Source organism: Lissotriton vulgaris, chromosome 3_1 (genome assembly GCF_964263255.1).
Source record: "Lissotriton vulgaris chromosome 3_1, aLisVul1.2, whole genome shotgun sequence".
NCBI lineage: Eukaryota > Metazoa > Chordata > Amphibia > Caudata > Salamandridae > Lissotriton > Lissotriton vulgaris.
Genome location: NC_141689.1, coordinates 1,249,472,878 through 1,249,496,511, shown reverse-complemented (window position 1 = coordinate 1,249,496,511; position 23,634 = coordinate 1,249,472,878). Strand labels below are relative to the sequence as shown.

Genomic DNA, 23,634 nt, shown 5'->3' with positions numbered 1-23,634 from the left:
GTATCAAATGCGGCGGAGAGGTCGAGCAGTATAAGAATTACCGCTCGACCAGCGTCCGCCTGCATACGAATGTCATCGATCACATTGACCAGGGCGGACTGGTGCTGTATTTAGGACGGAATCCTGATTGTGTGGGGTCCAGACAGTTGGAGGATCCGAAAAAGTTGGAAAGGTGGGTGTTGATGTGTTTTTCCAATAGCTTACTGTAGAGGGGGAGAAGTGAGATTGGCCGGTAATTGGTAATGATATCAGGAGAGAGTTTGTTGTTTTTCCTGATGGGCATAATCTGGGCTGCTTTCCACTCATCCGGCAGCTTGCCTTCTTTGATGGAGCTATTCAGGACTGCACATAATGGTCCGGCCAGTTCGGCTGCAAGTTTTTTGGCCATTTTGGCTGAGGAAAGAAGGGATTCGGTTTCGGGAATAGTCAGCAGGGGAAATTTGTCCAGGGTGATGAGACTTAGTGGTCTGTGGGCAGGATCAGTGACTGAGTTGTAGCTGAGATTGGCATTAGAAGCAGATATTTTATTGTAGATATCATTGATTTTTGTGGAGAAATGACTGGCTATTTCATCGCACAGAGATTGAGTGGGTTCTTCAGCCGGACTGCAGGCAGTGGGATTAATGAGGCTGTTAAGGACCTGGAAGAGGATTTTAGGAACGTTGTCTGCTTGCTCCAGTTGGGTGGCTATGTGCATTTTCCGGGCCGCCTTTAGGTTCTTATGGTAGGTACCAAGGGCAGTCTTAAATTGCTCCTGGTCATAAGCATCCTTAGTGCGGCGCCAGAGGCGCTCGAACTTTTTACATGTACTTTTTTCTTCTCTAAGTACGGATGAGTACCAGGGGGTCTGGGTGCGCTTGGGGGCGTGAGAGGTTTGTTTAAGGGGAAGGAGGATGTCAATGGTAGATTTAACTGCGTCCTGAAGGGCCTTAAGACGTTTGTCCACAGTGTCTAAGGTTGGATCATCAGGGGGAGTAAAATTATCGTGAAAAAGGACAGGTGATAGTGTGTGCCATTGTCTGTGGGCCTGGGTGGGTTTATCTTAGCGGCGCGTTCGTAGGGGCCTTTAAGATTGAAATCAATTATAGAGTGGTCTGACCATGAAAGGGGTCAGGTGGAGTAATAAGTTGTCTCTGGGGAGTTGGAAAAGATCAGATCTAGTGTGTGCCCTGCAGTATGTGTAGGTGCATCATGGATTTTGGTCAACCTAATGCAGTCATTTCTGACAGGAGGGACGCGACTTATGGATCTGTAGGGATCTCGCTATGTACATTAAAGTCTCCGAGTAGGAGGAATTTGTTGGAGGATATCACGTGAGGAGCGATCATATTTACTAGATGAGGCAGAGAAGGAGAGAGCGGGCCTGGCGGGCAATAGACCAAAGCTCCTTTCCAGCTCAACTGAGAGTGGATGTCTATTCTAAATATAAGGATTTCTATGGTGTCATTGCAGATTTGGTCTAACACGTAGGCCTTCATATGATCCTTACATATGATAGCAATGCCTCCGCCTTTTTTCCGTGGCCTGTCTGCTTTTAAGATGCGATAGCCATCAGGAAGTGCGATGGCGATGGCCGGGGTAGAGGCCGGTTTGATCCATGTTTCAGTAAGAAAGCCGATGTCTGGGCCAGAAGAGGATATAAGGTCCCAGATATTAGTAGCATGCTTGGGGAGGGAACGCACGTTGGCTAGAAAGCAATTCCAGCTTGCTTTGGTGGCGTCCGAGATAGCAGGCAGAATTATAGTGTAGGGGTTGTTTGAAGACAGGGGTGGTACGGTCTGGAACTTGCAATGTATGCATGCAAGGGGGCCTTCCACTACAACAGGGAATTTGTGCCTGCAGAGAGGAGTAGTTGTGCGTGTGTCAGACGTGGGGAGTGGGTACCTGAGGGCAATTAGCTCCTGTCTGGTATATTTAAGGTTTATTCTGGGATCAATGGGCTCTTTAGTCGTAAATATGGCAGAGGTATTGGCTCCTGGCGGCAGACTGGCGCGGACGGGCTTGCCTTGGGCGGGCCGCTGACGCGCCTGCTGCGCGTAGCCGCCAGGCTACGTTTTATAGTGTGCCTCCAACCTCTAGCCCGGAAGTGCCGCCTGCCGTGCACTCCCTCCACAACAATCGGGGAAACCCTGTGGTGGACCGAGGAGCGCGAGGCGGAAGGGGCGTCAGTGGAAGAAAGTAAGAAGGATGTGCAAAATACAATGAAGGTACAATTTTTTAAAGGGTTTTTAAAGATTTACCCCAGCATTAAAACATCATCGCCTTTCCCTGTGTTCGTCTGCTGTGCGTGGCTGTCAGGCTGCATTTTATACTCTGCCTCCTCCAACCTCTAGCCCAGAAGTGCTGCCTGCCGTGCGCTCCCTCCACAACAATCGGGGAAACCCCGTGGTGGACTGAGGAGCGCGAGGCGAAAGGGGCGTCAGAGGAAGAAAGTAGGAAGGATGTGCAAAATACAATTAAGGTACAGTTTTTAAAAGGGTTTTAAAGATTTACCCCAGCATTAAAACATCATCGCCTTTCCCGACGTGCGTCTGCTGCACGTAGCTGTCAGGCTGTGTTTTATACTCTGCCTCCTCCAACCTCTAGCCCGGAAGTGCTGCCTGCTGTGCGCTCCCTCCACAACAATCGGGGAAACCCCGTGGTGGACTGAGGTGAAAGGGGCATCAGAGGAAGAAAGTAGGAATGATGTGCAAAATACAATGAAGGTACAGTTTTTAAAAGTGTTTTAAAGATTTACCCCAGTGTTGGACCCGGCCCTTTGGGCAGGTTCACCCCGAGACTTTTTGCTTTTTCCTAGCCTGTTTCTGGAACCTGGTGGTGGTGATTTTAGGCCTCTGCCCACTTTTTCGCTGTGGTACAGTGTAAAGTGCTTGAGCTCTCTGTATGTGTGGTGAGTGACCTGCCCTCCCATAGTAATGAATGGGGAATATGTATGCCCATGGTAGTTCCTGATGTGTGGGGATTGCACGGGCGAGTTTGGTATGAGAGAACTCGTGAGACTGAATGCTGCGAAATGGTATATGCAGCATGAGTGTGTCTAGTCTAGAAGTGCCACTTTTAGAAGTTGGCATATTTGTGTAATTTGTGTCTGGCGTGTGATTGGCTGGTGAGCCTGGGTCAGGAGTGCCTGGGCCTGCTTGTGGATTGACTGTCTGGTTTGAGGGTGACAGGGGCTGGAGAGCCCAGGAGGTTGTATGAGTCAGCCCATGGATGAAAGGCAGCATCTGCTGCCAGGGAAGTCAGAGGAGATGGCACCTGATAGTGAAGGGCTGTGCCTGCCAAACCACAATGCTGGCTCCACCCCCCGCTGGGCGACTGTCACCTCTGTCCCTGATACTGACAGGACTTCCCTATAACCAGTTCTAGCTGGTTCTCACACTGCCTACACAAAGACTTCAAAGACTTTTCTGTGTATAAGAAGGGGCTGTGTCCCCTTCCAATTTGTTCTGGTTTCTGACTTGAATCTACCAGGGGCGGGCGCTGCCCAGCCCCTGGATGCCTGGAGGACTTCTGGGGGACCCCTCTGCCCTGCCTGGGCTGATGGGGGGACTTGGCTTTGCCTTGGATTCCTGCTGTTCTCCTGGACTCTGGAGACCCTTTTGCTGGGTCCCCTTTGCTTCACCTTCCTAAAGGACTAAATGGAGGACTTTTGGGGCCCTGGCGCCTAAGGAGCGCTTGGATTGCGCTTTTTGCTGGACTGGTGACCTTTGGTGGCCTTTTAGCGCTAGGAGCGCTTTATTTTTCTGTTGTAGCGCTTGACTTGCTATTCTAGCGCTTTGGAGCGCTGTATTGCCCCCCAAACGCTTGAGAGCGCTTTATGTGTGCTTACAGCGCTAGGAGCGCTGTACTTTGCCCCACGCGCTTAATAAGCGCTTTTATTTTTATTTATCTCGAGGGAGCCTACCCCTCAGATAATGACTCCCCGCCTGCCTGCCTAAGCGGGGCCGCTGCGCTGCCCGCAGCGACCCGGAAGTGGTTGGCCGGCCGGCCAATCCCAGCGCGACCGGCTGGAAAGCCCGCCCCGCAGCCCGGGAAGAGAGGAGCAAGGCGCCCGGGAGATGGCGGCCGGTGCGGGCTGTCACGGGGCTCCCCTGTGCTGAGGGAGCCCCGGAGGAACTGAGGAGTAGCGGAGGGGGCACGGGGCACATTGCCGGTGCCCGCCTCCACCGCACGTCGAGGAGACCGGAGAGGCTGGCCGCGTCACAAAGGAAGAAGGCTGGTGGTGCTTGCGGGGCTCCCGTGTGCTGAGGGAGCCCCGAGAACGAAGGAGAGTCGCCGCCCCGCAGAGAGGCCGCCGCCCGAAGGAGCCCCGCCCAGGAGACAGCCCGGTGAGTCGGAAGGGCTGGGGGGGGGGGGTACTCGGTGCGGCTGCTGTTGGTGCCGGAGAGTGGCACATGGGGCGAGAGCAGAGGTAGGGCGGCCCCAGCTGGCAGTGGGCCGCCCCAACGTTTCAGCGGAGCCTGAGGCTCCAATGCCCACATCAGTGTACATGAGGCCTGAAAGGGCTCCGGGGGCATTTCTGAGTTCATGGGTCCAAGAGGGACTCCAGCGTACGGGGCCATATCTGTTTTAAGAGCCTGAGATGCTCGTGGCACCATCATAGTTCGAGTCCCCAGAGACGGGGAATCCACCGGAGGAGCATCCTATATTGTGGTGCAATCAGGGCGGCCCCAGTTGGCAGCGGGTCGCCCCAACGCAGTCCAGAGCCCCACGAGGCTCCCCAAGGGCATTTGCAATTTAGAGCCCTGTGAGGCTCCAACGTTTGGGGACATGTGCGATGTAGAGCCTGTGTGGCTCCAGCAGTAGGCGCAGTTTGCGCCTAAGGGTCAGTGAGGACCCTGTCGCAGTTTTCTCTCAGCTGCCCAGCAATTAGTGGGCAGCTGCACCGTTTAGGCGCAATTTAAGGAGAGAGTCCATGTGTGGGACAGAGAGGGCACAGTGGTGCCAGGCCTTCACAGCTGCGCAGCACTTAGTGCCAGCTGCTACGTTTAGGCTTTCTTTTCTTGGACTGGCGCTGCATGGCAGCGCGCCCTGACATTGGACACAGGGCGTCTGAGCCCCAACAAGGCCAGTTGGCCTAGGGACTGCCACAGGTGGTGGCTTATGTAAGTTGTGCGCAATGTGTTTATCTGCTATGTCTAGGATGGTAACTGCCTACTGTGTGTTTTTGCGCTATTGTATTGTTCTGGCACCTCTGAATGTTTTTGGGCATCATGTGTCTTCCTTTTCCCTGAGCTGCACCTCTGAATGTTTTAGGCATCATGTGTCTTCTTGCGCTGCACCCCTGAATGTATTTTATTGCATCATGTGCTTTATTCTTTACACCTCTGAATGTTTTTAGGCATCATGTGTTTTTCTCTTTACTACTCCTCTGAATGTATATTTATGCATCATGGGTAATATGTTCTTTCTTAGACCCCTTAACGCTGTGTGATACTTAGGTGGTTGTCCTTACTACTCCTCTGAATGTATATTTATGCATCATGGGTAATGTGTTCCTTCTTAGACCCCTAAATGTATTTTATTCTTAGGTGGTTGTTCTTTTTAGTACAGGTGGTCCTAGTAAGGTCCTGGTTCCTGTTACCAGTGGATACTGGTTGTGATCTTTTGATTACCATTTATGTTTATTCTTCTTTATTCTAGAAGTGCTATATCTGATTCCGACAGTGGCCCATGTGGCCCTGTCTTGTAAATAATCCCTTGTGAATATTGCCCGTACCAGTTGGCACAATGTACATGTGTGATACTATCTGATGTGTTTTTACAATACAAAAGTTATTTTATAAATAACCTTGTGTGAAGTTCCTTTTGTGGTGTGCCTAGTATGTTGTTGCTGTTGTGTGCTGGCGCAAATGCTTTACACATTGCCTCAGAGTTTAGCCTTACTGCTTGTGCCAAGCTACCAAGGGGGTGAGCAGGGGTTATCTTGTCGTGTGACTTCCTTGCCCTGACTAGAATGGTGGTTTCTGCCTGGCTTTGGCGTCAGCCTTAGCCTACCAGAAATAGCCAGTTCTAACACTCAGCATTAATACATCATCGCCTTTCCCGGTGTGCGTCTGCTGCTGCACGTAGCTGTCAGGCTGCGTTTTATACTCTGCCTCCTCCAACCACTAGCCCGGAAGTGCTGCCTGCCGTGCGCTCCCTCCACAACAATCGGGGAAACCCCGTGGTGGACCGAGGAGCGCGAGGCGAAAGGGGCGTCAGAAGAAGAAAGTAGGAAGGATGTGCAAAATACAATGAAGGTACCGTTTTTAAAAGGGTTTTAAAGATTTACCCCAGCATTAAAACATCATCGCCTTTCCCAGCGTGCGTCTGCTGCGCGTGGCTGTCAGGCTGCGTTTTATACTCTGCCTCTTTAAATCTCCAGCCCGGAAGTGCTGCCTGCCGTGCGCTCCCTCCACAACAATCAGTATCTCCGTGTTGGAGATACTTTTTTTTTTTTTTGTGAAAACCTTTATTGAGGCAGTTGTCAGGTACACAGCTGTAAACGCCTACATCCTGCGGGCGCAGGCCGGCAGCAATCCCAGAGTCCAGCATGTAGTGTAAATGAAGAGGATAACTTCTGACACAGCAAGCCGCCTACAACCCCTCAGGGCCGGCCGCGTTTAAAACTAGAAGGAGCTGTGTGTGGCAGCATTCAAGAAGAACGGAGATGTGAACAGATAAGAAACAGTGAATGCCTGAGGTTTTCTTTTTCATTGGTTTTTCTCCCCCCCTCCCCCAAACAACAACAGTCAACAACAGCGCAATTGTGTGGTTCTACGATCTGGTGTGGCCGATGAAGCCAGTCTTAGCATTCGTCTCCCGCCGCCCCCCACCCCGCCAGGAATTGTTGGAAAGAGGCAAAGAGGCGGACATCCAGCTCCCCATGGCCAGTCTGTACAGTACTAATGGTCCCCCTAACGCGCCATCCAAGGTCAAGGAGGGGGTTGTATGATACTGGGGGGGGGGGGGGGGGGAGGGGGAGGGGAACGGGAGGCAGACAGTACCAAAGGCGAGAGGGTCAACAAGTGGAGTAAGGTCATGAAGTTCTAATCAGGCCAACATTAAGAAAGTGGGGGAGTGGGTGGCGGAGCTTGCAACCTTAACCACCCTAGGAACCCAGAGTGTGGTGTGGCGGTGAAAGATTAGGTGTGAGGCCCAAGTTGGGGCAGCCCAGAAGCCTCCCCACTGCCTGGAGTGTCAGAGTCTCTGGTCGTGAGAGCCTGGAGACGCAGAAGGTACGCAGTCAGTGGGCCCCATATGTCTTTAGGCCTTGACTTGAGGGGTAGTAGTTCGGCGTAATCATGCTGTTGGTCTTGCCAGGTAGTCATAGTCGCGAGCCATTCCTTGAATTTGGGCGCGCGACCACGCCCCCAGCGGCACGCCACATGACGTTTCGCTATGAGGAAGCTCAGAGCAAAGAATTTACGATGGGCTTGCAAAGGGAGGTCAGTCCGCCCCAGCAATGCTATCCTAGGGCAGGGAGACACAGATACGCCAATCATGTCCGATAAGGCCGCGAATACCTCCTCCCAGTAGGCAGTCACCCTGTGACATGACCATGCGAGATGGAAAAAATCTGCATCCTCCGCCCCACAACGGGCGCATCTGTCATCCTCTCGGAGCCGGAAGCGATGTAGTTTAGCAGGGGTATAGTAGAGTCTGTGTAAAAATTTGTAGTGTATGAGGCGGAGGCGAGCATTGCCTGTTACGGCTACAGCATGGGCGCAGCTCTCCGTCCATTGGTCATCCGTCATTTGGGTCTGCAGATCAGCGTCCCAATCCCGTCTAGCTCGTAATGCAGGTGGGGAACCGGCTGCCTGAGTGTGTTTATATAACGACGAGACAACATGCTTTGGAGAGTCGGTGTGGAGGAGGGTATGAAGGGGCTGTACCGTCTCTGGTTCATCCGGGAAGTTTGGGGTGACCGCCTTCACATTCTGACGTAAGCGTACATACAGGAAGGTATCCATAACGGACGGGGAAACATCCCCAAAGAACTGTGCTGACATTCTGAAGATACCCTGAAGGTACAGGTCCCCCCATGTGTGCAGCGCCAAGCGCGTGAGCATCTTGCGTCCTATTTCCTCGCAGGCGACACGAAGTCTAGGGTCATGAGAAAGTGGCATCAGAGGCGAGTATAGAAAGGGTGTGCCTAATGCTGCAGCCAGGCGTCTCCAGGCAAGGACAGTGCAGTCCACCGTACTGGGGTCACGCTCCGAGATTTTGGTCTCAGTATACAGATAGCCCGACGGTGGAGTCGGCCTCATGTAGCCGTCTTCGACTGCCAAATGGGCCATAAATGGAGGGGGGTGAAGCCAGTATGCAGCAAAGTGAGCCTGTGCACAGTCGTAATATCTACGAAAATTTGGTACATCGAAGCCCCCCTGGTTGTAAGGAAGCATTAATGTGCGCATGCTAATTCGAGGCTGCTTACCACCCCAGATCAGCCTGGACATTTGGGAAGTGAGGGAGCGAAAGAAGTGGGGGCCGGGATTATATGGGATGTTGGTGAACAAGTATAATAATTTGGGCAGCACGACCATTTTGATCAACGAGATACGGCCAGCCATTGATAGCGGAAGGTGAATCCACCTGGTGACCTTATCAGTCAACGCGTCCAGGGCCGTACCATAGTTGGCTCTGATAGTAGTGTTGCGACCCCTCGTCACGTTTATACCCAAATATTTGATTTCATCCGCCTCCCAGACTATGGGGTAATCGAGGGGGAACTGTGTTGTTATGTCAGTTAGTGGAAATAGAGCTGACTTCGACCAATTAATTTGAATGCCCGAGAAGCCACCGAATTTAGTGATTTCACGGAGAACGGGGTTAAGGTTTTCCTTGGGTTTATGGACATAGAGGGTCAGGTCATCAGCATAGAGGGCAATGAGCAATTGCCTATCCGGGTATATAAGGGAACGGTGATTGTGGTGCTGTCGCAGCTTGGCCGCTAAGGGTTCTATAGCGAGCGCAAACAGAACCGGGGATAGTGGACACCCCTGTCTAGTGCCACGGTGGATTTCTAAGGGATCAGACCGTGATCCGTTCAGCAGCACCGAGGCCATCGGTTGGCGGTAAAGTAGTCGTATCCAATCAAGGAAGCTAAAAGGGAACCCCATTCGCTCCAACAGGGCCAATAGATAGTCCCATTCCAAGGAGTCAAACGCCTTGGTGGCGTCTAAGAACACGACTGCAGCCTCACACTTTGGGGTGATGTCTTGGATGACAGCCTGGAGGGTGCGCAGGTTGTGGGAGGTGGCGCGGTTGGGGACAAAACCTGCCTGGTCAGGTAAAACCAGCCGCTCCATCAACAAATTAAGACGGGATGCAAGCACTTTCGCTAGAATTTTCACGTCCGAATTCAGGAGGGATAGGGGTCTATACGAGTCACAGGACTCGGGCGGCTTGCCCGGCTTTAGCAAGGACGCTATAAGAGCTTCCCGCATAGTAGTCGGCAGGATACCCTCCTCCAGCGCTGCATAGTAAACCTGTTGTAGGATTGGAACAAGAATATGTATGAAGGCCTTATAAAAATCAATCGGCAACCCGTCCGAGCCTGGCGATTTTCCGGACTTCATAGACATGATCGCATCCGTGATCTCTTCCAGTTCGAGTATGCGATGAAGGAATTTTTGTTGGGATGGACCCAGCCACGCTAGTGCAGTGTCGTCCAGATAAGTGTTCAGGGGGGTGGGGTTGGACCGCTGGGAAGTGTAGAGTTTGGAGTAGTGGTGAGAAAGGACACGAAGTTGTTCCGGAAGCGATCGCTGGGGCACATTGTGTTCATCCAGCAGAGTCGTTATATAGCTTTGGTATCGGGGGGGATTGACCGCGAAGGCCAGCGCCTTACCAGGTCTGTCACCTTCACCAAAGATGCGCGCCACATACGGCTTACCCAGGAATTTGCATTCCTTGTCAGCCAGATCTGCGTATTCATTCAGTTTCTCACGTTGTGTCGCTCTAGTTGTGTAGTTGATTGGGTCACCTTCCACCTCCCTCTCTAGTTGCTTCAGCTCACGTTCAAGTTTCCGCAACTCGTCTCTAAGAGACCTAAGGACCCCTCCACCTTTGGCAATACACCATCCCCTGACTGTGACTTTAAAAGCTTCCCAAACCGTGGTGATGCTTGAAACTGAGTTAATGTTACGGTCAAAGAAGTCCTGAATATCTTGCTCGAGCTCTGCCTTGAAGGCGGAGTCGGTGAGATGCGCCGGATTAAACGCCAATTCAGATAGGGAGACGCATCTTGCGGGATACGCAATGAAACATAAACCGGGGCGTGATCAGAGAGGGTGCGAGCAAGGTGGGATGCTGAAACTAACCAAGAGGAGAGCCCTGCAGAGCAAAAAATGTAGTCCAGGCGCGCCCAGGTGGAGTGTACTGCAGAGTAATGTGTGCCTTGCAGCTGTGTTGGGTGTAGGTGCCTCCAGACGTCAAGCAGACGGCATTCCTCAACTATATTCAACAGAGCGCGCTGGGAATGCGTGTAATGTAGGGACTGAGGGTGGGATCTGTCTACATTAGGGTGAAGCGCCGTATTAAAGTCCCCACCCAGGATTATGTGTGGAATCCCCATAGATTGGATCTTACCCCACAGCGTGAGGAGGGAGGACGGGTCATCCACATTGGGTCCGTAATAACAGGCGAAGAGAACCATATGTGAGTATAGCCTACCCCATGCCATGCAGAATCTGCCCGTTGAGTCAGCCTCAGAGCCCTCCAGAACAAAACGCACACCACGTTTCACCAAAATTGTCACCCCTCTAGCATAATTGGAGTATGAGGAAAACACTCTGTTGGAGGCCCATCGGGCCGCGAATAGAGGAGACGTTCCTGACATCAAGTGTGTTTCCTGCAGCAGTGCGACAGAGACATCATGCCTTACCAGATATCCCAATACCAATCTCTTCTTCCGTGGGTCATTAAGCCCCCGGATATTCCATGACATCAATTTAACTTGCCGAATGAGTTGTGTCCCCTCTATCTCACCCATGACAAGAGACATAAATAGGCGTGCCTATATCGCGGAGACTCAGTTCCTGTGCAAAATGCCACGCCATGTAAACAGATAGTAAGCATCAATCCCACCCAGATCAACCCAACCAGAATGCGCGTCAAGTAACAGTGAGTACGACTGCAAGAAATCAAATCCCCGACCCACCCACACCGGCCACCCCAACCCGCCGGGCATAGAACCCCTCCCACCCCGCCCAACAACCCAAAGAAACAAAGCATGATATACCAACAGTTCAAAGCCACTCTTTCCCCTGAAGGGAGTAGGTAATTTCGGGGATCACCCATTGGGGAAGCTTTGCCAGGGGCGCCCGACCAGCCCCCTACCTCACAAGTCACACCCAAAAGGCGCCAGCCGACAGCCGGATCGCCTATCTTGGGATGGAGGTAGGTTGTCGAACCAAGTCTAGGATTCAAACCGGCATTAAGAAAGTCAGTAAAGAGTACCTCACCGGGAATGAAGGACCTGGAGCTGCAGCTAGGGAGTATATGCGGCCTGCATATTACTGGTCATCTCAGGACATAGTCAATCCTGCTGCTCCAGCGGCGAGCGTGAGCGCGATCTGCTTCCCTCTGTGTTTCTCCCAGCTCGGTCGCTGCTTCGCTGCTTCAGAAAATCTTCGGCCTGTTGCGGAGTTGTTAAGACGTGCTGCTTGCCGCGGTAGGAGATCTTCAGTTTAGCAGGGTAGAGCATGGCATAGGAGATGTCCTGGGATTGCAATTTCTTCTTGATCGGTGCGAATTTCCGCCGGGCTACTTGCACAGCCGGAGTAAAATCCGGAAAGAAGGACAATGTGGTGTTGCCATAGGTCACGGTGCCGATTTCCCGGGCACGGCGGAGCACTGTATCGCGATCTCTGTAATTAAGGAATCGGGCAATGATGGGCCTGGGGGTAGCACCCGGGGGTGGCTTGGCCGCTAAGGACCTGTGCGCCCGTTCCACTATTAGATGTGGGGAAAAGGAGTCCTTCCCAAATAGTTCCACCACTAAGGCCTCCACAAAGGGCTCCATTTTTCCAGTATTGGTGGATTCCGCCGGGCCTAGGATGCGGACGTTGTTCCTTCGGGACCTGGCTTCTAAGTCCTCATTCTTTTCAGCTATAACTTTGAGGAGTCTGTCCATCTGGGAAACCTGGCGGCGCGTGGCGGCGGCTTCATCTTCCAGCCCAGAGACTCTGTCCTCCGCCTCCTTAAGACGCGCATCGTGTTGGTCTAGTTTCATCACAACGCCATCAATGCGAGAGTTCATGCTATCGATTTTGGCATCAATACTGGTTAGGCTCTGCCTCATGCCCAGGAGCAGGGACTTCCAGTCCTCGTCTGGCGGCGTGGTGGCAGTAGGGCTGTCGCCCGGCCCGGGCGTCATCTTGTTCGCCTTCCGAGTTTCAAATGGGATCTTCGACTGTTTGGCGTCGCCACGGCCCATGGCGCGCCCTTGAGATCCTGATGTCGCTATCGCTAGACCGTTGGGGGCTAGGGTGACCAGCAGTGCCTGTACAGTGGGGAGATGGCAGAGGGTATTGCAGAGGCAGGGTATGTGATGGTGCACGAGCCTGGGCCCACCAAGATGGCGGATGTTGGGCAAGGGAGCGGAGCCCCCACTCAGTCTTCCCCTGCAGGGACCCCCGCGGCAGTAGTGCGGCCGGGGAGGGGCCCCCAAAGCGTCTCAGGAGGCAGTGTGGGTCTCCCCAGGGTTCCCGATGTCACAGCTGTTGCACAGAGCTGGGCCGTTGAGGGAGCAGCTGTCAGGGCGCCCTTCGCGCCAAAAGGAGAGAAAAGGAGAGTGGAGATCTCTCCTGCGGCAAGCCGTGTGAGGCGGATGCGGGGGTGTCTCCCGGCACAGACAGGCAGCGGCGACCGGGGCATGCAGGGTGAGCAGCCGAGCTCGCGAAGGGCAGGAGAGGGCTGCGGCCGCAAGCGGGAAGGCGCGCTCGGCCTCGTCTCTGCGCAGGGGGATGCGGCGGATGCAGGAGCAGTGTACGGGAGGGTTACTCCACGGGGGGGGGGGAGAATGATCTCTCACCGCCGTACGGGCCCTCACAGTCGAGCCTTCAGGGCCGCCCGCCCCCGGACCTCCGATGGTGCACCGGCCGCCGGGCCCAGAGTCCCCGGTGTTGCGTGGACTTCCGCTGCTGGAGAGCAGGCACACAAGTGAGCGCGGAGACTCGCCTGCCAATTCCGCTGCAGTCAGCTCCCGCCTCGGAGGCCTCCCAGAGGGTTTCCTGGTGTCGGTGCGTACAGCCCGAGGTGAAGAAGATGCTCCCGGTGTTGTAAGAGCATTCAGAGCCGGTTAGGATAAGTTGTCGGATTGAAAGCGGCTCAACTAGGCGAGAGCCCCACTACAGTGCGGCCATGTCGGTCCAGCGCCACCTAGCGCCCCCCTCCGTGTTGGAGATACTTGAACATTCTAGAGAGTATTATATAATAAATACATATTTTTATAAATACTCGTGTGGTTCTTTTCACTCAATCTTTACTATAAGATTGCATTCTGGTAAACCAAGCTGTTTTACACTCCTTCTGGAAAAAGCCTGAAAGCTGCTCTTCACAGCTACCACTTAGGAGAGCTTTTTAAGGTTGTCGAAGACCTCTTTAATCACCATAAGGGTTGTCTGGACTGATGCAAGGTGCCCACTTACATTAGTGGACATCATATGCCAGGCCAGCCTCTCACAGTGAGGGTATAAGTTAGAAATTGTGGGGGCCTAATTTACAACCTTGCACCATAAGGTCTTTGAAACAAACACATTTTCTCCTTTCTGTTCCGTAACTGTGGCATAGGACAGGCTGTGCAAGAGAAAATAGCTCCAAGGGTTGTGTGAAACTAATGGGGCTGGGGGTAGTGGAGAAGCATATTGCCTCTGGGTCGCAAGGAACCTCCTTGTCTGGTGGCCAGACGCTATGTGCCCCAAGTGAGCTAGAGAATGTAAACCCACAGCCTACTCCCACTGTAGGCACTTTACCCCAGTCACCCCCTATCGCCCAAATTGAGAAACTAATGAAATCCTTGATACTCCTGGTACTTGAAAGAGTGAAAGTCTTGACGGAGAGGCTGGATAGATTAGAGGAAGCCACTCTCGACAATTTCTTTTCACTCAAGTCCTTAATCAAATTACATTCTAAAAATCGGGAGGGTGGGTCAGAGGTGGAAAAAATTTCCCAGGTGGTTCCCTCACCCGTAGAGGTGAGTGTACCTAAAGTGCCAGGGGCAGTTCTTGGGGCCAAAGTGTGTGCGAGGACTGCTGTCGAAGGTGGCCTTGTACAAACCAATGCCCCAATAAGCCACCAACCGCAATTCGAACTTGAATAGAGGGACTCAAGGTCCCTGCCAAAGTCTCCCTGCCCATAGCAATACCTTCAATAACAGCGTGGGAGGTAGAGGGGGCCAGAATTGTAATCCACCTGCTCCACCAAAAATGCCCGTTCTGGCGGAGAAGGGAGCGACTAACCCTCCCCACATTAATCTACCCCCCGATTGTCAGCCTTATGTAGTGGTGCTTACCGGGGTCCCACAGCAGAAGGCAGGCAAATATGAATCGTATGACGAACTTAAAAACAAAACTATGTTTTGGCTAAGGGAAAACAGACCTCTGCCTAGTTCTTTTGATGGGCAAGTTCTTCATGTCAGACGTGTCAGTTGGGTAGGAAATAGGATTAAGGACACGACGGGTGATAGCATTCTGGTCAATTTTAGGGATGACAGGGTAGCAAGGTTTATTTGTAACCATCAATCTAGCCAAGGTACTATAGGAATTAGCACTCACGATGTTAGCTATTTCCATCCTTAACCAGCAATTCCCCAGAATGCTAGTTATACCTAGGGGGGAGGGACAAAGGGTTTCACCCCCATGACATCCATTCCCTGAGGTCCAACATGCCAAATACAGGCCTAGGAGCCTTCAGGTTGGGGCTTGGCTGTTGACTTGGCGCTGACCCTCCTGACGAGAGGCTACCTGTTGTAGCCGACACGTCTGGGTGTTGTAAGGTGTCCGAGTGTGGTGTACCACATGGGCCTCCTCATCCACCCCCCCCCCCCCCCCCACCCAAGTCCCCTCCCTCACCTATTCCCAGCCCCGCGAACAAGTCTGTGCTTGTTTGTTTCCAACCTGAGAGTAACTGTAGGCCGGTTGAGCCTGAGGGTATACTACTGGAGTCACGATTTGGGCCTAGCTTGTTCACAACACAGTCTCCAGTAGGGCAAGTTATAGCATACAGCGACGTGAGGATCGTCAGCTGGAACATAGCGGGTATTAGCAGAAAATTAGATCTCCCAGACTGGAACATCTTCATTGAGTCTTTTGGGATATGTATCTTCCAAGAGACCTGGTGTTTGGAGCCTTGTTACAAGGTTGGTTATACCACGTATTTTGTTCCAGCAATCTCCCCCCCCTACAAGGAGAGGTCGCCCTTCAGGAGGCCTCCTCATATGGGTCAGCATTTCTCTGGGCTGTCACATCAGGCACAGAGAAATTAATTCTCCTGACTTATTAAGACTATCTGTTAGGGGGCCCCAGAGAGGGCGTACTTTGGAGATATTCAACATTTATGCTAGGGGTACCAAAGGTGGCTCACCATCCCCAACCTTATCTGGGCTAGAAGACGAACTTAGCCAGTGTAAAAATTACACTTATGTCCTGGTCGCACGGGGACTTCAATTGCACTTTTGAACCCCTTGCGGCAGAGGACATTTTGGGTATTTCAGATGAGGATGCCAGGAGGGGTATTCCATCCCTAACAATATCGCCCATAAAGAGATGGTCCCAACGGGTCATCCAGCTTAATACCCTAACTCTGGAAAATGGTTTAAGGGCAGCAAATGACAGATCAACGTCTGACCCTTGTGGAGCACACACGTTAAACAGGGGAGACCATTCATCGAGGATAGATTACATCCTACTCGATTTTAAGCTCTGGGGCTTTATGCGTGATAAGGAAGTTCTGTCCACTATGGACAGTGACCACAATCCATTATCTATGATCTTGCACCCCATGTGGTCGCCTACAATTGGCCTGCAGGAACCCGCTGTTAAGTCGTCAATTGGAGAAGTTCGTCCCTCAAATTGTGGAAGGCGCCTTAAATGGCGTAAGGTTGCCCTGGATGAGGGGAAGGTTCAGAATATAGGGGCACTCTTGGCAGCGGCCCTGTCCAGGCTGGAAACTACCGCCTTGGATCCCCCAGAGGTATCCTTACTTTTTTGTGACACTATCAATGCCCTGGGAAAGCTATTCTTAACACACAATCAGGCCCCCCCGAAAGGGAGTGCCGGAGACCCAAGGGTAATCCGGGGTGGTACTCTAAGAATTGTCGGGAGACGAAAAGGGCACTACTGAAAGCCGTCAAACTTGGGGGACCTGAGTTGATTCGTGTTGCTAGGAAGGAGTAAAAGAACTCTATTAGTGATGCGAAGAAAGAGTGGGAGGACCAGTTCTGGCGCGACCTGAAGGAAGCTAGTGCAGGGAGGGACTCTAGGGGCTTCTGGGATCTAGTAAGGGCTAGGAACAAGCCTGCTGATACCCTCATAACATGTAACATCTCTGAGGAGACATGGTTTAATCACTTCTCTCTCCTTTACACTACCAATCTGGTTGTAAGGCAGGGGCCGATTAATTTACCATCATTGGGCCCCTTCGGGATGAGCGAAGATCTTTCCTTTACAGCTAAGGAGGTGGAGAATGTGATAAAATCCCTAGTTCCAAACAAAGCAGCAGGTCCAGATGGGCTACCGGGGGATTTGCTCCGCCTCAATCTAAAAGAATGGGGGAGGCTCATTTCATCTTTGCTTAATGCTTCCTACCACGGTGCGGCAATCCCAGACTCTTGGAGGGGAGCTGAGGTCGTCCCGATCTTCAAAAAGGGGGGGGGGGGTCGGGACGACCCAGCTAACTATCGTCCCATAAGCTTAATCGACTCTACCCAGAAGGTTGCAGGAAAGGTGGTTCTTGGGAGAGTGCTTCAGTGGGCCGATGACAATAAAATCCTCTCTGACTTTCAAGCAGGCTTTAGGTCAGGCACCGAGACTATTGAGCAGTCATTTAGATTGCTGCTCATTTATTGGAAGGTGGTCGTATTAGGCAAAAGGCAGTCTTTCTCTCACTTTTATCGCCCTAAAGACTGCCTTTGACCTGGTGCCCTGGGATCACCTGTGGGAGGTACTGTCTGACTTGGGGATGCCCGCATATATATTGTCTTTACTGGTGAAGCTCCATACAGGAAACTTTGCGCAGGTGAGGTGGGGTAAGCAGGGTCAGAAGACTGCTAGAATGCCAGTAAATAGGGGCGTCCGCCAGGGATGTGTCCTTGCCCCCACTCTGTTCTCATTGTATGTGAACGGAGTGGTGGAGTACCTTTTAAAAACCCATCTGATGCACCATCCCTGGCGGGCAAGAGAATACCAACTCTCCTATTCGCTGACGACACCCTGCTGATCTCTAAATCCCCCATGAGTTTACAGAGCCTCCTGGATAGTTTCCAGTCTTTCTGCACAAGTAGGGGGCTTAAAATTAACACTAAGACAACATATTTGGTACTAAACCCCCCTAAAAAGCTTGGACGGCCTCCTGTACTAAATCAGGTGCCCCTGGAAAGGGTCAAGGAATTTGATTATTTAGGCATCCGTCTAACTGACACTATGCGGTGGAACTCTCATCTTCAGAAGATGTTGCTAAGCCACAAAAGGGTTGTGGGGGCTCTCCTTAAAGAACAGCGCTCGTCCTCTTTCAAACCCGTTGCCCCTGTGATAGATATATATAAGGCGAGAGGTGTTAGTGCAGCGCTATATGGGGCGGAACTCTGGGTTACCCATAATATTGATCAGCTATCTTGTTCCGAGAATAAATTCTTGAAGAACCTGATGGCTCTCCCTCCGAGTACCCAGTCGTTACCCCTGCAACTCGATATGGGATGCCGCTCAATTAGAGACCAGGCAAAGCTTCGTCCCTTACTACTCTGGGCCCGTTTGTGTGAGTGTTCTCGAACTTGCCAGTTATGCAGAAGGTTTGTTGGAAGTACTGTTGATGCCGGGTTGGTCCAAAATTAGGTGGCTTAGGGGTGTTAAATTCCTGCTTGGGGAGTTGGGGCTGGGGAAGCTTGGCTTACTAGATCTGCCACCCCTAAATCTGTCCTTAAGAATATCTATTGGAGCTGGGTATCGGATAAGAGTAGCACCGACCCCAAACAATGTAGAGCAACCACTGAGTTCCTTAGGTTCAAGGACGTGGCCTTCCGAGAACCCTACCTTGACATAATTTTAAAATCTATAGATAGGGCTTTGTATTTTAAGTTCAGAGTAGGCATGCTCCCAGTGGGTGTATTGACTGCACGCTGGAAAATCCCGTCCCAAACCTCACCTTTTTGCCTATTTTGCACGTCTAGGGTCAAGTCTTTTGTCCACTTCCTATTTGAATGCCCCGCCTATAAATCGCCGAGATCTAGGTGGCTAAAACCATTGTGTAAGGAGTTGGGCACCAGACACCGCATAGTCGCACTGCGAATTTTGACGTCGGACACCCGGCCTGTTTGTGTGCGGTATGTCAAATTTTTTAAGATGGGCTTGGTCGATCAGATCTAAAAGGCTTAATGAAATTGTTTAATTATGGTCAGTTTAGCTAGACCTTCTTAAGTATTTTACTGATGTCATGTGCACTATTTTATCTAACTTGCGGATGCATTTTATATGTTCTGGTTTTTAATTTGTTGTGCTATGTAATGCTTTTAAAGATATGTTTTATCGAAATAAAGCCTATTGACTGACTGACATTGGATAGTGACTTATCCAAAGAAAAAACAATGAAATGACTACATAAATGCCAACCATCAAGAATTCAGGCAAAGCTTTTAGATATTATTTAAGCACACTGTTATGTACAGTACAAGCACAGTTTTACAATTGGACATTTACTTGCGAGTTCAGCAATTTTCCTCGACATTAATGGACCTACATATACACACACACACAAACTTTTCAAAACAATCACTAAACAAGACATTCACTACGTTTTTAAATATTTTCTTATTTCTCAGTGTACAACTCTTTATCTTGCAGTGATACATTCCTGTTTTCAAGATCTGATCCACCGGGTGGTAGTCGAACAGCTAGCAAAGCATTGTAATAAGAGCCAGTCTACGTGGAACTTTATGCCTAGTTCAAGGGCAATCCAAACAGTTGTTTAGTTCATAGACACCTCCACTGAATAGGATCAACGCGTGAAGGCCTCTTCACGACCTCAGAAAGACAAATATGTTGTCTTGGTCACTCAAATGATGAATATATAGAGTGCTTGAAATGAATATGTTGATTGGCTCTTGAAAGCTCAAATTTAAATCCAAAAACGGACTTCTTACATCGTATGTGGCACTCCACAACCTTACAGTGCACCCCGGCTCCTTGTAGCCCTCAACTGTGTCATGGGAGTTTGTGTCTGTGTGTCAAGTGAAGCCACTTTGAAGTGAATGTCCCTCACGTGGCACACCGATGTGAAATGTCAAGACATAGCATTCTACATAAATTACACCATACAAACACACTTGCGTGGTCTTGCATCAACAAAACCACTTCAGCAAGAGCAGGTATGCAGAGTGCACTCACAAGTATCACTGGAACCGTATTGTTACTGAGCAGGTCAAACTGGGCCAAGCTGTGAAAAAGACAAAGACTGCCTTAAGAACTTTAAACTTTGCCCCAGTGAATTTGTGGTAGGGCGAACTGATCTATGCATTAGTCACCTGGGTCTCCAGAGTGAACAGCACCTGTGCCTAATCAAAGGCTATGCCCATATTACTTAAATTAGACTGTAAACATTAGAACTCTTAGATGAGAAAAATTACACCCTAAGAGGTGTCTCATAACTGTGATTCGTAAATGAGATAGCTTCCCTAAAATTCTGTCCTTACTTGAGCTGTGTATTCTCTCTTTTTGCTCTGATTAAAGTACTTTATTAGATAAACACTAGGCTGGACAATACCCAATAGTGTCTGTTGGGATCTCAGCCCTACATAATCTCCCTAAGAAGCCTTTTGATTTTTGGCCTAGCTACGAGAGTCAAGTGTGGAAGGGGAGCACTTGGCCCAGTTTGCAAAGTCATAGAAGGACAGACCCGAGGATGTCAGTGGCAAATGATTGCAACAAACACAGTTGTGGCCCAGAGGTCCCTGTCTGCCCTGAATAGGGTCCGACAGTGAGTTACTGAACATTTTATAAAATGTTTAATACCAACTCTATATTTGTCCTGCTATGCTGGATAAGGTTATCAGATAACTAAATCAGAGTTTGCTTTATTTAGGTCACGTTATTAAAAGTACTTAACAGCAAACATTTTAATACCCAATGAAAATCAATACTAAACTAATCTGTATCAGATGGACATAGGGCGGAGTCAACCCTACAACTTCGCGGCAGAAAATGTTTACCTTGCTGAACTACCCAATACGGTTTTGATTTTGCATTATTACCCTCTGTTGATCATGGACTTACCTAATTTTACTGGAGTCAACGCCTGTGATGTCATGGATATTAAAGGTTATCTGGCATCTGATCTCTCCCTGTGGCTTGTTGGGCTAAAAATTGTGTGATGTCATTCCAAGCAATGTTAATTATATTATCTAGGTACTTAGCAAAGCAGTGGGCTCGAGAGTTTGTGTTTGAGCATTAAAATACTTCTCCTTCACTTTTGACAAATTCCCAGTTTCCACCACGTTAAATTTTCCTTGCACGTGGAGCAAAATTCAACAGTTACAGAGATCTTTGCTGCTGCAAAGTGACAAAATATCCAGCATCTGAGGACAGTTTTGGGAAATCTGTCAGTACATGTTGTCCAGACCACATATGTGTATCCAGTTATAATAGAGGTGAGCTACACATTGGAACAGTTGCTCATGCTCAGGGCATGAGTTGGGGGTACACGCGGGTGGATGGCGTTCACCCACTATTTTCAAAGGGTGAACGCCGTCCATCCTGCCAAGAATTTGGGCCCCTCTGAATAATGTGCTTAAGTCATACCGGTGTAATTGCCAAACACAGGGACACTTTCAGCAGCACCTGCACGTTGTCTGCTTTCCATCTGCAACAAGCAACAATGTGCAGGCGGGGACGGGCTTTCTTCTTTAAGACTCCTGCTGGGCCCATAACAAAGGCCGAATTTGAGGGGTCATTAGGCCTCCTTTTGTTCAAGTCTCTTGGCTGGGAACAGCCAGGAGCCTCACACCTGATGCAAACGAAGCAGAGGGGAAACAAAGGCTCACACCTTCTTAGCAGTTCTCACATACTTAAGAGAGACAGCTTTTTACTTTGTTCAGTCCTTGTTTAGGAGATATGCATGCACTGTAAGAATATCAGATGTGATGGTCTTTCCCAGTATTTACATTAAGCAAATTTCATTTATATAGAACTTACTACACCCGAGGAGGCATTGAAATAATTTAAGTACCTCTATTTTTTCTTATATACCCCTACTCATCCCAGCGCTTTACATCAACACTTGCAAATTACATGTACAATAAATTATATACGTTTGTAAATTAATGTACATCCTGGGGGATTGCAAGGTGTACAAGTCCTATATTATCTTCCACAGCTCACTGTGCGGTTATACTCCAAATGCGCTCAAACGTACACGATAGACCCGCTAGAGATATACATGAGAGCTTTAGATCTAATGTCACTTCTTGCGATGCCACTTCCTGTGAAGTTGTGGCTTGTGATGCCACTTCCTATTATGCCAATTCCTGTGATGCCATGTGTGATGTCATGCGCCGTGTTGGCGCGTGCCTTGATGTCACTTGCATACTGCCTAACTAGGTTAATCCACCCACTTCTTTTTTTTAGGACTTGTGCCCTGCTCATGCTCACACTTCAGTCAGCACTTTGATTTTGACAGCACAGCAGGAAAACAGGTACCTCAAGCACAGGTGCTGAATTTTCTCACGTCACTATCACTCAGAGAGAAAAACAACATCCGAGCTTGACTATCAGTTAACTTTTTTTCGCCAGTCAGACGAGGGTTTCATGTCACATAACTAAAAGGGATTTGCCGTGCCCCAAAAGTTAGGCATCCTATCATAGAATGACTGACGTGGCAAATCCCTTTTAGTTTTGTGACATGAAACCCTCGCCTGACTGGAAAAAAAGATAATAGGTATTCATACAGACTCAAGGCATCAAGATATGCTGACCCCTAATCACTCTCCTAACTCTGCCTTTTCTCACCTAGCAGTTGCCATGTGTTTCAAAATAGACCACAAAAAGTGTTTATTAAAAAATGCCCGTTAACCCTTGTTACTAATCCATACACGTCAACATGCCGTTTCGTTAGTGCAGCCGCTGTCAAGCTAGAGCTCTAATTCGTTATCAGTGGATTGCCCTAGTTTTACAAATCTTATCACCTCAACAGGCCGGTAAACTATAAACTATGTCGACCTATAGAGACCTCTAGTGATCAAACCACAACAACTGCGCCCCCTTTTGACGACAACAACCAAATTCCCTCGCTCAACCGATCTCCTCGGCTCTGCTCTCACCGGCGAAGGGCTACCAGGCTGCTCGCCTTCCTCTTCCTGGGGCTGGTTCTCTTTCTGCTCTTCCATCTCGCCGTAGGGACCCCGGTGCTCCCGCCAGCCTTCTTCCACCTCAGACCCCCCAACCGAGTTAGCAATTCTAGACTCGCGCGCGAAATGTTAAGCGTCACTTCCGCAAGGATTCCAAAAGCCAGCTGATGGAGCCCTAGATACAAAGGAAGGACACATGGACTGGAAATAAAGAGTGGCGTATTTAGAATGGTTGGGGGAAGAATAAGCTCCCAACAAAAATGCTCTATTAACTTTACCCAAAATATGTAAAAAGTTCTACGCCATAAAACAAGTAAAATTATTTTATGTTCAACGCCAGGTGCCCAGGAGTTTAGTTAAAACGTAATTCTAGGTGATTATTTCACTGTGCTTCTGTATAGTGCCGCTAGGTGGCGGTGATGTATTGATGGACATTTTGAATGCAGACACATTAAATCTGTTACACATTTCCACTTGCCAGGCAAACGGTGATACGTCCAAGATGATGTAATAAACGTGTCTCTTGTTTCTTTGTACGTTTCTGACAAGCACGTGAACTCCTAGCTAAGCAGTCGCATAAGGCAACAGCTACATTTTCAGCCAATAAGACAAGGGAGATGCTTCTCATGTGTTAATGTTGTCATTTTCTGATAATTTGTTTCATGATCCATTACCGATGATGTTATTTAACTGTTTCACTGCTCGATATTGCTTGGTTAACCGGAAGCTATGCTTATATATAAACGCTGTGGAACAAATAAGAGAGCGGTATAGAAAATAAAATATGTGGAATTGTCCCCTTTAACTTGAATTTAAATCGAAAATGTTTTAATAGTGAGAAATAATTCATTTTCGCTTAAAACTCAGGACCCCTCTAAATCGGGGTGTTGGTACCAGGGACGTAACACAGGATCCATATCCCCCATGGTGAAAAGGCCCATGGGCTATTGGTTGTGAGACACCCTAGTGTGGTGTTGCGCTCTAGTCTTTGCCGTGACATCCTGCTCGCACGGAAGCGATAGCAGGAGCGCTTCCGGGGCAGAGGCGAGGAGCGCAACGCTAGGAGAGTGTGCTCCGCACTCCGTAGGGTTAATATA

At 50.0% G+C, this 23,634-nt stretch overlaps 1 protein-coding gene across 1 annotated transcript in view; it reads right to left on the bottom strand.

Annotated features, from left to right (window-relative positions):
- ERI1 (exoribonuclease 1) overlaps positions 1-22,692 on the bottom strand; it is a 228,207-nt gene extending 205,515 nt beyond the window's left edge. The window contains exon 1 of the mRNA XM_086961755.1: positions 22,511-22,692. Coding sequence (XP_086817881.1) covers positions 22,511-22,576 — 66 coding nt within the window. The 5' untranslated portion in view covers positions 22,577-22,692. The remainder of the gene's footprint in view (positions 1-22,510) is intronic.
- Between the last annotated feature and the right edge of the window lie 942 nt (positions 22,693-23,634).